This window comes from Mesoplodon bidens (assembly GCF_964165515.1).
Source record: "Mesoplodon bidens genome assembly, chromosome: 4".
In the NCBI taxonomy this organism is placed as follows: Eukaryota; Metazoa; Chordata; class Mammalia; order Artiodactyla; family Ziphiidae; genus Mesoplodon; species Mesoplodon bidens.
In genome coordinates this window covers 148,656,857-148,673,924 of record NC_138160.1, presented here as the reverse complement: position 1 = coordinate 148,673,924, position 17,068 = coordinate 148,656,857, and the positions used below count along the sequence as shown (strand labels likewise).

The 17,068-nt window shown below is 55.5% G+C and overlaps 2 protein-coding genes across 7 annotated transcripts; both read right to left on the bottom strand.

The window, feature by feature from the left end:
• Positions 1 to 1,395: 1,395 nt before the first annotated feature.
• PLIN5 (perilipin 5) lies at positions 1,396 to 11,380 on the bottom strand. 6 transcript variants are annotated; one of them, XM_081230737.1, is made up of 9 exons: positions 10,418 to 10,434; positions 9,936 to 10,046; positions 9,544 to 9,625; positions 8,532 to 8,727; positions 7,526 to 7,608; positions 6,977 to 7,157; positions 5,868 to 6,067; positions 4,239 to 4,352; positions 1,396 to 4,025 (listed from the first exon to the last, which is right to left on the bottom strand). In XM_081230737.1, the coding sequence occupies exons 3-9, from the start codon at positions 9,601 to 9,603 to the stop codon at positions 3,495 to 3,497; spliced, it is 1,365 nt and encodes a 454-aa protein (XP_081086863.1). In that variant the 5' UTR covers positions 9,604 to 9,625; positions 9,936 to 10,046; positions 10,418 to 10,434; the 3' UTR covers positions 1,396 to 3,494. The 6 variants fall into 6 exon arrangements, with proteins under 6 accessions (XP_081086863.1, XP_081086862.1, XP_081086865.1 ...); XM_081230736.1 differs by lacking the exon at positions 10,418 to 10,434 and adding an exon at positions 11,355 to 11,380 and having other exon boundaries at positions 9,544 to 10,046; XM_081230739.1 differs by lacking the exon at positions 9,936 to 10,046 and having other exon boundaries at positions 9,544 to 9,605; positions 10,418 to 10,473.
• Positions 11,381 to 11,528: 148 nt separating this feature from the next.
• Positions 11,529 to 14,089, bottom strand: LRG1 (leucine rich alpha-2-glycoprotein 1; the record flags this gene model as incomplete). The annotated part of the gene is made up of 2 exons (XM_081230740.1): positions 11,529 to 12,933; positions 13,950 to 14,089. The coding sequence occupies 2 exons, from the start codon at positions 14,087 to 14,089 to the stop codon at positions 11,922 to 11,924; spliced, it is 1,152 nt and encodes a 383-aa protein (XP_081086866.1). The 3' UTR covers positions 11,529 to 11,921.
• Between the last annotated feature and the right edge of the window lie 2,979 nt (positions 14,090 to 17,068).

The following is a 17,068-nucleotide window of genomic DNA, read 5'->3' as shown; positions in this document are numbered from 1 at the left end:
TTTCCATCTGTGTGATGGGCATGGTTCAAGTCGCTCTGCTGGGCCACCTTGGCCACTTACCATCCTTGTGCCTCAGTTGCCCCCTCCAGACTCCTCACCGTGGCCCACAAGGTCTTACTTCCTCCCTGCCCTCATCTCCCTCCCTCTCTGCCCACTTCACTCACCATGCTTCAGCCACACAGGCCCCCTCTCTGTTCCTCCAAATCTCCAGGCATGGCCCTGCCCCAGGACCTTTGCACCTGTTATTCCCTCTGCCTAGAGCATCTTCCCCAGACACCCACACAGCTTCTTCCCTCACCTCCACCAGGCCTGTCTTTTGTTCGCTGCTGTGTCCCCTGCAGTAGAACAATACTTGGCACACAGTTGGCAACTTAATAAATGTTCGGCTAAACAGACCAACTCATAGGGTAGCTGTGAGCGTGACATGAGGTCACGCGTGTAACCTGTTAACCCCAGTGCCTGGTACCTAGCAGGTGCTCAGCAAACATCAGCTTAGCATTGTCCAGGCAGAAAGAGATGAGCAGGGTCTGTCCTGAGCAGTGAGGGGACGTGTCACTCTCCAGAAGGGACTTCCCTTGAGAAAGGGCCTAAATACAGACCAAGACAGGACACCAACGGAACTGGAGGTTCCCTAGAAGTGAGATCCAGGCCTGGTGGGCTTGGATCCATCCAGGGTGGATTTCTGGAAGAGGCATCCTGTACCTGAGGCCACAGAGTTGGGAAGTGGCAGAGACAGGATTTGAACCCAGACCCAGAGCCTATATGCCAGCAGGCTGTCTGTGGGTGGGTGTGCAGGCAGAGACATGACTGCTACGCCCTCCCTGAATGCCCCCTGCCCGCCCCTGGGACAGGGATCCCAGCTGTGTCCAGTTGATGGCTCTGGGTGCTAAGCTGGGAGGAGGGAAGGTCCAGCCACTGGGCCTGATGACCCCCAGGTCGTTTCCTTGGAGCCATCACTGTGTTTGCCAAACAGTTGGGGAACAAAACAGGGGTGTCTCCCAAACTCCTCAGCCAATGCTTCCCAAAGGTGGTGGCAAAGGGGGGTGGGAAACCCAGGGTGTGCCTCTCCCTTCCCCTCCCCTCCCCGCAGGCCTGCCACAGCATGGCGAAGGGGGAGAAACCCAGCAAAAATAATAAAAAAGATCATAAACACCGAGTCAGGCCCCTTCCTTCCTCTGCCCACAGCCCTCCAGGACTCCCACCTCCCTCAGGGTAAAAGCCCAAGTCCTTCCTGTGGCCCACAAGACCCACCCTGTCCCCTCCCTCCTCCCTCCTCCCTCTCTCTCCCCCTCGCACACTCTGCTCCAGACACACGGGCCTCCCGGCTGTTCCTCCAACACGCCAGGCCCGGTCCTGCCCCAAGACCTTTGCACTAGCTGCCCTTTGTGAGGAATGCTCGTCCATCTTTGCACATATGTCACCTTTTCAGAAAGATCTTCCTGGACCCCTCCTCTCCTATTTAAAAAAATATCGTCCTCCTTGTACCCCTGCACACTCCCCATCCTCCAGCTTTTATTTCTCATCACCTACTAAGACCAAAAATTTACCTATTTTTATTATTTATGGTCTGTCCCTCCTAGAGGGCATTTTCTGCATTTTGCTCACTGCCGTGCCTGCAGGGTGTAAGACTACCTGGAACACAGCAGGCGCTATTTATTAAATGAACCAATGAATGAGTGAATGAACAATAGCTTCCACAGGTAAACGGCCTACTAGGACTGAGGGCTGCTGCCTTACTCCTACTTTCATACCTGTTTCACAGAGGAGAAAACTGAGGTTTGGAGAGGAGCAGTTGCTTACCCATCCGTTTGTAGGCAAGGCAGGGACTCAACCTCAGGGCCTTAACTACTGCTCCCTCCCCCCAAATTCCAGGACTTACCTCATGCTCTTTCCCTCCCCTCAGTGCTGGTCAAACTGATTTTCCACTGCTGTGCCTTTGCCTGAGCCGGTCCCTCTGTCACCTGCCCCTTCTGTGTGTCATTCAGCTCATCCTCACCAAGCCTGGCCCTCCAGGAGCCCCCAGCCTTGTGAGGGAAGAGAAGGCAAGGCTGCCTGTGGTTTATGTCCAGGTAGAAAGCACTTAGAGCCCCAAGAAGGTGGGCTGCAGAGGGTTGGAGCTATCCCACACCAGGGGAGAGTCAGGGCAGAGTCAGAAGGCTTCCTGGAGGAGGTGGCATTGGGGCTGGGCTTAAGGATGGATGAGATGTAGCTGAGAGATGGGGGCGGGGAGGCATTCCAGGCACAGCCTGAACAAAGGCCCTGAGGTGGGGGAATGTGCACAATTCAGTGGGACTGCAGCAGCGTCTCTATCAGCCCAAGGATGAAACCAGAAGTCCTCAAATGCCAGGGTGAGGAACGTGGATGTTTGGTCTGAGGGCAAAGGGAGCCACGGACATTCCCGAGGAGGGGCAGGGAAGTGAATCTAACTGGTGGGAAGTAGTTGGCACTCCCAGAGCCACCCCTGTACCAGGTCCCAAGGAAGCCAGGGAACACCCTGACCTCACCACATCAGACTGTGCTTTCCCAACACCCTGCCTGGCCACAGGGGAGTTTGAGGGACAGCCAAGAACACGGTCAGAGGACGGGGAGCCCCCACGAGACTGGCCTGTGCCCCTTACCCTGCGTTTGTGTCCCCCATCCTGACCAGTGCAGCCAGAGAAGCCACAGCAAGCTCAGCTCCTACAGGTCCAGTGAGGAGGGCATAGGAAGGGCTGCTCCCTCTTAGCTCCCTCCTCTTGATCCTTTGCAGTTTCCAAGAAATTCATTAAAGTGGGAACAGCTTCCATTCCAGGAACCTACATCTGAATACTTAACCCGGGTGGGTGGAGCACTAACGGTGAAACTCCAGACAAGATATCAAGCTGGTCAGGGAGGCATCACTCCTTTGAAATTTCGAACCCTGGCTCGTGCCATACAGTCGCACACCTCTGAGGCCCCCAGCACCCCGCCACTGAGACCCACCTCGGCTGGAACAGAGGCCACTGGCCTTTAGACAACACGAAGCACCTTTATTCTGGAGAGCAAAACCCCAAACAGCAAAGCAAGTGGGTGTGGCAGGTCCAGCCGTTGAAGCATCTTTGGGGACCCCTCAGTCCAGGATAGACAAGCTGGGGGAGGAAGGGGACACTCACTTTTCAAAACCCCAAACAGAAGCGTGTGCTTCTATCTGGGCAAAACATGCAACTCTCTGGGGAGTTTTGATCAGCTTCTTGGGGTGGGGCAATGCGGGACCACAGCCAGTGAATGCAGCTTGGGGCTAGTCAGACCTGAGTTAGGTTCAAGTCCTCATATGTCCAAGGGAAAGACTAGGGATGGTCTAATATCAGTGAAGCTGGTCTAGGATTCAGAGTTAGGTCCCCAGCCCCCAACTCTGTGCCTGGGCCAAGGCCAAGGCATCGGCTAGTAATACTGTTGCATGGCTGCTAGGGGGCAGCAGGGATCTCGGGGTGCAGGACGGCCTCCAGCTGCCTTCGCTGCCGCACGGCCCCATCGGCTCAGAAGTCCAGTTCTGGCATCACGGTGTGCTTGCGGCAGCTGGGGGGCTCAGCCTCCTCCTCGGGAATGTCCCCGGAGAGGCCCATCCCGTCCCCGTACTGGGCCTGCCAGGCTTTCTGCTGGGCTGGCCAGTGCAGGTGCGCCCAGCGGGGGTCGGGCCCCCCCACGACCTCATCCACCAGGGCCTCCAGGTCGGGCGGGGGCCCAGGCCGCTCCACGAGGATGGGCGCGAAGGGCCCGACCAGCCAGGGCAGGGGCACGGCCTGCACCACCAGCTCCAGCAGCTCGTCCACGCACGTGTGGGCCCGGGCCACGCTGCCCCGGCCCTCGGCCAGCACGGCCGCCGGCACGTCCTCGAAGCAGCTGGCGTCGGCGAAGGCGGCCTGCAGGGCGTCCACGCTGCGCCGCACCTCGGCCACCTTCTCCTGGGCGCTGGGGGGCAGGCCCCGCACGCTGGTCTCCAGCGCGTCCACGGTGCTCTGCAGCTCCCGTATCAGGCTACGGGACAGCACCAGGGTCTCCAGCTCCGCCTGAGGGGGGGGGCGGGGGGAGGGGAAGGGCCTGGGTGTCCCGGATGGACCTCCACCAGGACCCCCGCCCTGCCACAGTTTCCCCACGGACTCTCCAACCAGCTGACCTCAGTACTTGGTTGGAGCCGGCTGGAGCCCCGCCCCTGGCAACCCCTGGCAGATCCAGAAACCCCTCCCACGCCCCCCCAACCCCCCTCCTCCACACCATCTTACCTGACTGCGGTGGCCGTTCTCTGGGGAGTGCTGGCTCCAGCCCTCCCACAGCTCATGCACCTTCCCAGGGTGGGCTGGGGTGATGGGCGTCACCCCACACTGCATGTGGTCAATCTGTGGGGACGGGGACCATAGTAGTCAGAACTGGAGGATTTGGAGTGTTGGGGGAACCAGGACCCTAGTGTGGATCTGGCCTCAGTAGGCATTTACGGAACATCCACTGTATGCGAACCTTCCGCGCCTACTGATCCAGCCTGGCTGATCTGCCCATTTTCTCCCCTGCCCATGGCCAGACCTGAGACCTGTGGTTCCCCTGAAACTCAGACTCACTGCCAGGTTTTGCCCATGCTTGTGCCTCTGCTAGGAACACTCTCCTCTCCATCCCATCCCCCTGCCTGGTTCACTTCAGTTCAAGTCTCACTATAGACGTCACCCACTCCAAGAAGTCTCCCTTCCCGGCTCCTGGCTGGGTGGATCCCTCCTCCGGGTCCCACAGAACCCAGCATGCCCTCCCATCATGACCCTAGTCCCCCTACTGGACTGTGAGTGTCCTGAGGGGGCCACTGTGCCTTCAGTGCCCAGGACAGGGCAGGTATTAGAAGATTAATAGACATAAACCGTGATCCACACAGTAGAACAGCCTGCCCTCCGTATCCGCGGGTTCTGCATCTGCGGATTCAACCAAGATTCGCAGTTGGTTGGATCTGTGGATGCAGAACTGCGCCATTTTACAGAAGTGACTTGAGCATCCTCGGATTTTGGTATCCGTGGGGGGTCCTGGAACCAATCCCTCGCAGATACTGAGGGATGACTGTTATTCAGCCTTAAAAAGGAAGGAAATTCTGAAACACGCTACAACATGGATGAACCTTGAGGACACTCTGCTCAGTGAAATTAGCCCACTCCGGTGCTCACAGGTGCCCTCTGGTGGCTGGTTCAGGAAGGACAGACTGTGGGGTCCAGGATGGGAAACCAGGACCACCAGGTTGAGTAATCATGGGGGCTGGACCCAGGTGGAGCAAGAGAAAGGAGGAGATGTGGGCGGGTTCTGGGTAGACTTTGAAGGCAGAGCCAACAGTACTGGCTGATATGTCGGATGTGGGAGAGGAGGAGAGGAGGGAAGTTGAGGGTGACTCCCAGGTTTTGGCCTGAGGCCCTGGAAGGACAGGGCTGTCATCAGTTGAGATGGGGAGAGGGATGCAGGAGGAGCAGGTTAGGGGCGTCTGAACTCATCAAACCCAGAAAACAGGAGCTGTTATGTTCCTTTGGAGCAGGGAGCGATGCACAACGGGGAAAGAAGCTGGGTTATCAGCTAGAACCTAAAGGCTGGGAAGATTGTGATTGGTGATGGGAGAGCCCGGGAAGAGGTACCTTCACTCTCTTCCCATCCATCTTAACCGCCTATAACTTCCCCTCCTCCACAAAACCTCTTCCTGCCTCCCCAAGCTGAGCCTTGACCCCCACTGAATGCCTCCAGCCCCGGGTCCTTCCTCTGCCGAGCCCTGCACATACACGGTTCCGCCTCCCCCTTTCAGACTAGCAGGGGACCAGGTAGTCCGCGGGCACTCAATCCACGCATGCTGGCCTGCATCACGGGGTGGGAAAGGGGGGCAGACAGAGGGCTCTCACCAGCTCCAGAGTCTCCTGCAACTGGGCCAGCGTGTCCTGGGCGTGGTGTTTCCTCCGCCTCAGTTTCCCCAGAGAGTGCTCATATGCCAGGTGGCGGAGCCGCGCCGACAGGGAACCCAGGCGTACAAAGTAGCCCTGATGTCTCCGCTGCTCTTCCACGGAGCCCACTTCTGGGCCCTCAACCTCCGCTGCCAGCGCCGCTGGAGGACGGGATGGGGAGGGGAGTCAGCGTGGCCACACCCTCCACTTCTGGGTGGACACGCCCATGGGCTCCCACAGCTTGTATATTTCCCCTCTACAATATCAATTCATGCGACCGTCCCCAAGCCCTACCATGTAGGCACTATTATTAGCTCTATTTACAGATGAGGAAACCCAAGGTAAAGAGAGGTGAAGTCCCACGGGGTGCAAGAGGCCGACCCGGATTCGAACCCAGGCACTCGTAACCACTTGACTGACTGCCTCGGTGTGAATCCCAGGTCTCTTTACCTCGATTTTCCTCATCTGTGAATGGAGCTTATAATAATGAAAGAGTCGCTTACAAGTGTTTGGCCCACAGAAGGTGCTTCAACAATGGCTCACAGCCTTTCTGCGAAGGAGGGGGCACGCCCCATGTTCCTCTAGTGCCATAAAGCAGGGTTCGGAGGTCAGATTGTCTCCAGGGTCAACGGACTAGATGCAGAACACTGGAGAATGGTAGGGTTCAAGGGAACCACGTAAAGGGGAGGACGCCATTCAACCCAAATATCTGATTTTCCAAGGCAAGTTAGAAATCAGGATTTGTAGGGCAAAACCTGATGTTTAAATGCATGTGATGAATTAAACCATTTTAAAGGCATTGCACAGGCCAAATACTACAGTATGGAGGGCCACCAGCTGGAGGCCGTGGCCCTCAAGTCTATAAGCCCCATATACTCTTGGGGCTCTGGGCAGTCAGATCTCTAGTAGGATGCGGGTTGGGGGAGGTCAGGCCTGGGCTGGAGCTCCATGTTCCCTACTGATTTGCTATGTGGCCTTGGGTGAGGCCGGGACCTCTCTGATCCGTAACATCCAGGGATGGGTAGGAGGATTCAGGGGCGAGCGGTGGCTGGGGGGGCCTCTGGCCTTACCAAGCTCCTCCTCAGTCATGGGCAGAAAGTGGTCCACCAGCTCCTCTGACTTGCCCAGCACTACGTCCACGGCATGGCTCATGGATCGTTTCAGCTCCAAACTCCAGCGGCGGCCTTGCCGAGCCAGGCCCACCATGCCTGTCACGCCACTGGCCACCGCGTCCTTGGCCGAGGTCACCACCTGGCGGAAGGGGCCCAGCTCCAGTTGCTGTAGGTCTCCGGCTCCCTTCCCCTGCCCCCAGCTCCCTGGGGCTGCGAGGCAAGGACCCCTGGCCCCTGTTTGGCTCTGGGCCACAATTTCCCCTCTTATAAAATGGAGGAAAATCAAATCTTCCTCACGGAGTTGCTGAAGGGATTGCCAGCACCAGCTGGCACATATGTGCTCAGTAAACAAGGGTGTCAATTATTTTCATCTGGCTGCTGTTTTGTTCCAGTTGACCAAAGCCTGACTGGGTCCTGGAGTCCAGCTGGCCCAGGTGTTCAAGGCTGCGTTTCTCACTGCCACCTCCACCCCCTACAGCTTCCCCACAATCTGGTGGTGCTGGGTACCGTCTCTGAAGGTTGCTGGAGAAAGGGCAGCTTCTCCCCCAGCTTGTCCAGGCCCCTGCAGACGAGATCGTTCACTGTGGCCACTGGAGACAGAGAGGCAGCAAGCGAGAATCGGGGAGATGTCAAGGGAGAGAGGGACACAGGGACATAGAGGGAGGGGATGCTGGAGGGAGAGGCAGAGAAAAAAGGACACACACACACACACGGAGGGAAAGAGAGAGGGGGCACCTGGCTAGCCCCCTGCAAAGGGCCGGGACCCTGAGTGTGTGGGTGAGCCACCAGGCTGGACCCTGCCTCTCTGCCCTTCCCGCCTCCACCCTGCCACCGCTGCTGCCAGCACCAAGGTGACTCCTCATCCATGTCCAGCTCAGACGCTCCAGCGAGCAGGCTCAAGGTCACACAAGCTGGCTGAGAAGGAGGCAGGCGAGGCCCTGGGCTGGGACCCTCAGGTGATCCCCTTCCTCGGTCAGATGCGAGGCCGAGGGTCTTTCTGTCCCCCAACCCCACTGCCAGGTTGGACCCCCTGAGCTGGTCATAGGCTCAGGACAGGTGGAGGAAGGGGCAGACAGGGGAGGGAGATTGGACAGACAAAGGGACCCAAGGCACATCAGGCTAACCAAAGGGAGGAGGACAGTGAGACAGACAAGATGGGGACAAAAGGAGGGGAGCCCCAAGGAAGCAGCTAAGGGCAGACGGGCAGGTGATCAAACTACAGAGGGACAAATAAGCAGAGACAGAGGGCATGAGGGATGCAGGTGGAATGGGGGACGGGACAGGCAGAGAATGGAGGGTGAGATGGCACAGGCAGAAGGACCAAGAAAGGGGGTGACACAGGTGGATGGGGGACAGGCATGTGGACAGAGTAAAGGCACACAGCATAGGTGAGACTGCAGAGGGACACCTGTCTCAGGGGGTCCACTGCAGCACCTGTCATGCAGATGGAGCATGAGAGGGTGGGGCAGTGGGACAAACCACAGGACCCAGGACTCTGGCCAGGGGGACTCACGCTGGGGCTGCAGGTGGCTGAGCAGCGGCTGGGCGTGGTCCAGGGCACGCGTGGTCAGGCTGCACATGCAGTGCTCAGCCAGGCGGCAGGTGGAGCCCAGCAGCGGGTGCCTGTCCTTGGCGGCGCTGTAAGCATTGGAGACCGCGGTGCACGTGGCCTTGACCAGGGGCAGGGCTGCCACACGCTGCACCACGTTCTGCAGGAAGGGGTGGCATCAGAGGGGTCCCAGGTGGAGGTGGGGGGCTCAGCCACATGCTAGAGAGCCCACTCACCCTCTCTGGGCTGGGATGAGGGGCAGGTGAGAGGGGTGGGGGGGAAGTGTATTGAGCGCAGCTGTGTGCAGGCAATGGACACCCACACCGAGGTGCGCCTAGAGCTCCTGTTCTCAACAGCATACACAGAGCGGGACCGGTTCTGAAAGACTCAGTCTCCTTGAGGGAAGAGCAATTAGTGTCTGGTCATTAAGGGCACAGCCTCTGGAGCAAGACCACCTGCGTTCAGTTCTGGTTCTCCACTTCCAAGCTGTGTGAGCTTGGGCAATTGTGTGAACTGCTCTGTGCCTCAGTCTCCCTATCTGTAAAATGGGTTTTTAGGGCTGTGATGGGGATTCAAGGAGGACAATACGTGAAGCGCTTGGAACAGTGAATGATGCAGAGTATAGGCCGTGATTGCTGCTATTATTATTGTTGTTGTTGTTCAGAGTGCCATGATGGTGGACACAGAAACAGAGATACAGGTAAAGACCCGGAGATGGGAGTGGGAGAGAGTTGGGCAGAAGCCAGGTAAGCTGGCTGAGAGTGTCTGGAGAGACACACCCCAGAGACACACCCTTCCCTGGGCCTCACTTTGCCCCTCTGGGAAATGGGTAGAATGTGCCTCCCCCAACCACGCTCCAAAATGCCCTCAGAGTAAGGTGCTCGAAGCAAGAGCAGGGGGACCCAGTCTGAAACTGTCCCAGGAGGGACTGCCCCCCCCTCCCGTGCCGAGCTCCATGGGAGGTGCAGCCCCTTACCTGCTGGTCCTGCTCCCACAAGCTGGGTCTGGGGGCCTGAGCCGCCTCATCTTCTGACATGCCTACTGCAAACAGGGTCACCCTGGGGGCAGGACAGAGTGACGGGCCCCTGCACGCCAGCCCTCCCGGCTCCCGCTCAGGCCCTGGGTTCTGTCTGGCTGGGCTTGGTGACCCGGGCAAGTCTCTTTCCCTCTTGGGGCCTCAGTTTCCTCATCTGCAAAATGAGGTAATGATAATGCCTACCTCAGAGCGCCCTGGGCAGGGACAATGCATGCACAGGGCTCTGCACACAGCAGGTGCACAGTAGAAAACCTCTGACAAAGTGGAGGCCCTGCAGTGATTCAAAGCATGGGCTCTGGGCAGAGAGACACCTGTTCGAGTCCGCCCATTACCTGCTGTGTTACTTTGGGCAAATGCCTTCACCTGTGTGGGCTGTTGCCTCCGCTGCAGTTAGGGAAGATCTCTGTTGCCCTGGCCCGGGATGGAACCGTGCAAGCAGCCCCCTGCGGGAGTTTAGGTGGTTGCCGCAGAATCCCAGTAAACCCACAGTCCAGTTTGACACACAGGGAAACTGAGGCACACAGCAGGTCCATGGTGGGCCCAAGGTCACTCAGCTAAGTAGACTCAGAGCGGGACTTCGACCTCAGACTCCCCGCCTGCAGTTCTTCCCCCGTCCGCACCCAGCGCCCTCAGAACGCTAGTCCTCTCCCAACTGGGTCCTGAGCTTTTGCCAACTGGGCCAAGGGTCTCAGCCACCTGCTCCAGCCTGTCACGCCACTCCTCTCCCCAAGCCGCTGGACTCTCGGCCTCCCCCCCACCCACCGCGCCCCCGGGCCTGCTGGGCACTCCTGAACGCCGCCTGCGAGGTACTCACCCGGGCACGTTCAGCTTCAGCCCACAGGTACTGCAGCAGACCCAACTTAAGCTCCAGTCTCCGACCCCAGCCTTCCCCGCCCGCCTTATAGTGACTTGGGGGCGGGACCTTCGGGGACCGACCAATAGGGAGAGGCCTGAGGGGCGTGCCCGGGGCGGGGCTCCGGGGCCCCTCGCCCTACCCAGGGGCTCCCAGAGCGCCCCGCGGTTGCCATAGCAACTTGGGGACGCTCTATGCTAAGGGTTGAGCTACTTTCCTTGGCTAAGTTTGGCCACCTGTTACCCTCACTGCTGTTGCCGCAGAGACGGTGGAGGGCGATCACAGCCCCCCCACCGCTTTGCCCAGTGACCTTGGGCAAGTCCTCACGGTCTTTTTACTTTTTAAAACCTGCCGCTTAACTAGGCCGGAAGACAGGCCGGCCCATTCACTTGGATCCCCATTTTACAGACGAGCAAAGTGAGGATCAGAATACTTAAACCACTTGCCCTGGGTCGCCTAGCGATTGAGGAATCTGATTCAAACACAGCTCTGCCAGACTGCAGAACCCTGGCTTTCATCACCACACCTGGAATGACCACCAACGTGGGCATGACCCTCCTTCCAGGGAGCTGCAAAAACCGAGCATGCCCCAAACATCCCAGGGTCCCCCCAGTCTGACCTCGACCCCCACCATGCCCAACATTGTGTTGGAAGGTGGCCCCGAGGTTCTGGAGCTGTGAAAATACAGCCCCCAGGGCCTCTGCCCAGCTGTTCAGCCTCATCCAGCCTGCCCATGCTCGTCCTGGGCAGCTGCTCCCCTGGTTATCACAGGCCAGCATGAAAAATTGTTTGGAGCCCTGAAGCAGTCTGGTTTAATTTAAACCTTCCCCAGGACACAAGCTCTGGAAGGAATCCACTGGTAAAACGACACCTTGGGCAATGGTCAGGGTTTTATTACCAGTTAAATCCAAGGATGGGGGAAGGAGGAGGAGCAGTCACAGCCATCAGATACCAATTGCTATCCATTTGGGATTTCATGGCATCCCTCTCCTTTCCTTCTGCTTCATTCTGGAGACCTAGGAGTTCGCCTTGGGAGAATGCAAGGAACACAGCAAATACATCCAATTCTGTTCAACAGTTATTTATTAACCCCTTCCAGTCTGACCTCAAACCGAGTGATGCTGAGTAAGAGGGAACCAGCCCCAGGCCCTGCACTCAGAGAACCCCTGAAACTGGGGGAGACAGAGACAGATTGAGCCAACCTCAGTGTGGCCAGGACAGGTTGGAGGAGCCAGAGACCAAGACACCCGGGAAATAGGGGAAAGAGATTTCTGGAAGAGGATACAGCTTGAGCAGAGGCAAGGAAGTAGGAAGAGCCCGAGGTGTGTTTGGGGCAACATGGGCAAAACAGGTCCCGGCAACTATGGGAAGCCCAGCCTCACCCTTAGAAGATGGGATTATTTGCTAAGTGGGGTGCAGCGTCCTGCCAAGCCTTGCCTCCCCACCCCGCCCCCAGCCCCAGCCTTCAAGGGGACCTGGCCACTGCTAGGAGGGTTTGGCCCTTCAAGGCTTTAGGGCCAGCGCAGCGTGTGTCATTGCGGAAGAACATCTTGTCTTCGTTGGCCACCAGCCACTCAAAGAGGTTGTCCAGTTTCTGGTCGCAGATCCACGGATTACCTGAGAGGTCAAAGCCATCCTTCATGTTCCCGGCAGCCTTCCCCAAGGACATCCAGAGCCCCTTGGGCACGGTGGTCAGCAAGTTGTTGGAGAGGTCCAGCATGTCCAGCTTCTGCAGACCTCGGAAGGCACCGGCTGCCACCGTGGCCAGCCTGTTGTCGCTCAGGAAGAGGTAGCGCAGTTTTGGCTGGCGCACCAGAAGGCCCTCTCTGAGCTCCTGCAACCTATTGCCCTCGAGGTGCAGCCGTTCCAACCTCAAGGGGCCGTTCAGAAGGTCAGGGGGCAAAGTCTGCAGCTGGTTATTGCCAAGGTCAAGGATGAGCAGGTCGGTGAAACTGGCCAGCAGCCCAGGGGGCAGCGTCTGGAGCTGGTTCCCGGATAGGTCCAGATGCCGCAGGGCTTTCAGGCTGTGCAGCCACGAGGCCTCCAGAACTTTCAGCTGGTTTTCCTTCAGCACCAGGGTGTGGAGGGCAGCTGAGACCTGGAAGAGGCCAGGAGGCAGCCGGGTCAGGGCGTTGCGGGTCAGATCAAGCACCTTTAGCTGAGGCACGGGCAGCAGGAACTTGGCGGAGAGGTCCTCCAGCTGGTTGCTGGAAAGGTGCAGTTCCTGGAGGTTAGGGATGCCCTGGAGGGTGTTGGCAGGCAGCTGAGTCAGGTTGAAGAACTCCACGGCCAGGTAGACGGTGTCAGCTGGGAAGTAGTGGGGGAGTCTGGCAGGTGGTTGGCAGGAGATGGAGCTGCCGTTACCTGAGTGGGACACCAGGCAGGCGTCTGGATTTGGGGTGACCCCCTGGGCTGAGACCACAAATAACAGCAGCAGGAAGAGGATTCTAGAAAGATGGGAGTCCCAGCCTACTGGGCTGCAGGCAATGACAGAAAGTGCTTAATAAGTCAAAATAATGATATTATATACCCAGCAAAGTGAAAATATACCCAGAATCTGCCTGCTTCTTCCCACCTCTAATTTCACCACCCTGGACCATGCCACCTCATTGCTGGCCTGGACTAGTGTAGCAGTCCCCTCCTCCTCCTCTCCTGGCTTCCACCTTCAACCCCACCCCCCCACCACAGATGCCAGAAGTAGCTCCTGTTCCAGGAAGAATTCTATGAAACCTGAGTTTCTTAGTCTGACCCCTACATACTACCCTTCCCCATTGCCAGCCCAGCCCCAAGGGACTATTAATTATTTGCAGTCCAACTTGCTAATTTCTTCTGCTCTCACTTGTTTTCTGGGTCATTTCTTGTCTCCCTGGCTTCATGTTTTGAAGGCAGAGCCTATGAACTCTTACTCATCCTGCAAAACCCCAGCTCCAATGGCCCCCTTTCCACAAAGCTTTCTCTGACCCTCCCAAGCTTTCTCTGACCCTCCAAGCAGAATTCTCAGTTTCCCCCTCTGGGCTGTTCTTCTTTCTGTCTAGCCCTGTCTAGGTTATCTGTGCCCAGCCCCATCTTGCTCCAGAGTTCTGGACTCCAGATACAAACGGGACTCTGAGCATGAAAAGTGCATCCTGCCTTGTACAGGTCTGGAGGCAGGCATTTGGCTTTGGGATGGTGAGATTTACAGTTGGTACTGGAACCCTTCGAGGGCTGGGGCTTCTGTTCCTCCCGGTCCCTCCAGCAGAAATGCCCTAGCCCAGCAGCCCTAGAGACCACCTGAACATCCTTGGTTACTACAGCCCGTGGACCACCTGGGCCTTCTGCAGGAAGTGTGTGTATGGGAATGAGTCTGTCCATAGATGGAGCCTGAGTGTCAGTCTGTTCCAGCCTGCAGGCCTACGTCTGGCCCTGTGACTTCAGTGGGTCAGACGGAATGTCCATGGATCTCTGCACTGCCTGGTGTCCGGGCCTGCCCAGGGTCGGCGGGGTGGGGACCTACCTCTGTTTTCGCTCTGGGCTCCAAGAGGACATGGCGGCCTCTGTCTTTTCCATCCAGGTTCCCTTGGTCTGGCAAGGTGGCCTTATACCTGCCTGGGCTGGGGACAGGGGCACCAGCCATGGGGAAGTCTCCACCCACATCCTGTTCCCGTTAGGGGCTGGACCTGAGCCAGGCAGGGGAAAGGGAGGGGTCAGGATTGCAAAATTGCTTCCTGGCAGGGGGAGGACAGAAGGTGGGCTGCCCACCCCCTTCTCGACCCTGTTTCTACCGAGTTTTTCTTTCCCCTGAGTCCTGCTTTTGGGGAGTGGGTACCCAAGAGTCTCTGAGGCTGAGTCCCCACTTCCCCCAATCTAGGAATCAAGGGTCAAGTTTGTAAGGCGCCAGTCTGTCCTGGGAGATGGGGACAACTCTTTGAGCAAGAGGTACTATTTATAATAAATTTGAGCAACCAGGAAGCTCAGTGAAGAGAACAAAAAAACACTTATCTTATATTCATGACATATTATTTTTTTTTAGTAAAATAATAATAAAAAAAAGAATTCTAAAGCAAGTGATGCCAAAAGTCTCCACAGTCTTTGAACAATGGCCTGGGAGGGACTAAACCTGGTTCTGAATCCCAGCTCTTCTGTGACTGCTCTGCTTTGTGAACTTGGGCAAGTGGCTTAACTTTTCTTGGCCGCAGTTTCCCCATCTGTGAAGCTGAACTCAGTCTCCGAGAGCCCCTTCCATTCTTTCAATCTTCAGCTGAAACTGATGTGCTATTTGTTTTGGACTTTCCTCATTTCCCAATAAGTGCATTTGAAGGCTCACACTTCCCTGAGAACTGTTTGACTGCATCTCACAGGTTTGGCTATTCAGTCCTTAAATTCTTGTTGAGTTCTAAACATTCAGGTGTGATGTATTATCTTTATCTGCATGCCTGGCTATGGCCTCTTTTTCCCAGCCCAATCTCTGAAGGGTTTTATCCCTATTCAGCTGTGAGGATGACTAAGCATTCTGTCTTCGTGGACATATGGGCTGAGAGGGAAACACACAGGCTGGCATAGACCGGCACAGATAAAGAAAGACAGATAACCACCTGCGTGAAATACAAGGACATACATAGTGACAAAGAGACAGGGAAAAATACATAGACAGACCCAGAGACACAGAGAGAGCAGGACACACAGGAGAGAACAACATATCTGCAGAGATGGACACACAAAAACAGACACACACACAAACAGGAAAAGGACCTGAGTAGACGTGTTTCCAAAGAAGAGATACAAATGGCCAAGATACATGAAAAGGTGCTTGACATCACGAATCATCAGGGAAATGCAAATCAAAACCACGAGATGCCACCCACACCTGTTAGAATGGCTTCATTGAAAAGACAAGAGATAAGAAGTGTTGGTGAGGATGCGGAGAAAGGGGAACCCTTGTGCACTGCTGGTGGGAATGTAAATTGGTGCAGCCGCTATGGAAAACAGTAGGGAGGTTCCTCAAAAAAAAATTAAAAATAGAACTACCATATGATCTGGCAATCTCACTTCTGGGTATGTATCCAGAGGAAATGAAACCAGTATCTTGAAGAGATATCAGCCCTCCCGTGTTCATTACAGCACTATTCACAATAGCCAAGACATGGAAACAACCTAAGTGTCCATTCACAGATGCATGGATAAAGATGTGGTGTATATATGTATAATGGGATATAATTCAGCCATAACAAGGAAGCAAATCCTGCCCATTTGGGACAACATGGATGAAACTTGAGGGCATTATGCTAAGTGAAATAAGTCAGGCAGAGAAAGACAAATACTGAGTGATCTCAGTTATGTAAAATAACCAAATTCATAGAAACCAAAGGTAGAATGGTGGTTGTCAGGGACTGGGGGGTGAGGGAAAAGGAGAGATGTTGGTCAAAGGATACAGACTCCCAGCTATAAGATGCATAAGTCCTGAGGATGTAATGTACAGCATGGTGATTAGTTAACAAGCCTGTACAGTATACTTGAAAGAGGCTAAGACAGTAGATCTTAAATGTTCTTACCACACACACACAAAGTAACTATGTGAAGTAATGGATGTGTCAACCTTATTGTGATAATCATCTTACAATATATATCAAACAAATCATCAAGATATGCACCAGAAACCTACACAATCTTATATGTCAAATATATTTCAATCAAGCTGAAAAAACAGACACACAGGTACAGGAGGAGCTGCTAGATGCCGTCATGGTGTTTTGTGTTTCTTTGTTTCAATCAGTCTCCCCATGATAAGCGGTGGACAGGGGGTCTGTCCTGTTCATTGTTCTATCCCCAGAGCCCAGCACACAGTAGATGCTTAATCGACATGGGCTGGAAGAGTTGTGAATTGTAGTGACATAATGCTAAAGTGATCTCTTAAAATGAAATCAGATCATGTCCCCTGCTTAAAACTCTCTGATGGCTTCCTGTCCCACTTAAAATTCATAAGGCTGGAGGGAGCAGGGAGTTAGTGTTTCATGGGGACAGAGTTTCAGTTTGGGAAAACGAGAAAGTTTTGGAGATGGATGGTGGGGATGGTTGCACAACAGTGTGAATGTACTTAATGCCACTGAGCAGTACACTTAAAAATGGTTCAAGTGGTAAATTTGATCGTATATGTTATTTACCACAATTAAAAAAAAAATTGTACTCCTCACTGGTAAGGCCCTGCCTGCCTGGGGCCCTGTGCTCCTCTCCCTCCTCATCTCCAGCTGCTCGCCTTTCACTCACCTAGTGTGGCTGCTCCAGGCATACTAGTGGCCTGGGCCCTCCTCCAAGCTTGTTCCTACCACAGGGCCTTTGCACTGGCTGTTCCCTCTGCCTAGAACACTCTGCACATCTCCCCACAGCTGTTCCTTCTAGCCCATCTTATTTCAGCTTACATGTCACCTCCTCTGGCAGGTTCTCCTCAACCCCCCCACCCCTACACAATCACCCCGTACCTAACACATTATCTGGCTTTTTCTTTATTATACGTATCGCTAATTCAAATCAAGTCCTAATTTGCTTGTATGTGGTTGGTCTTCCCCATTAGGCTGCAAACTCCATGAGGACAGGGGTCTTTGTCTCCACACAGTGGCTGGCACATAGTAGGTGCATAAT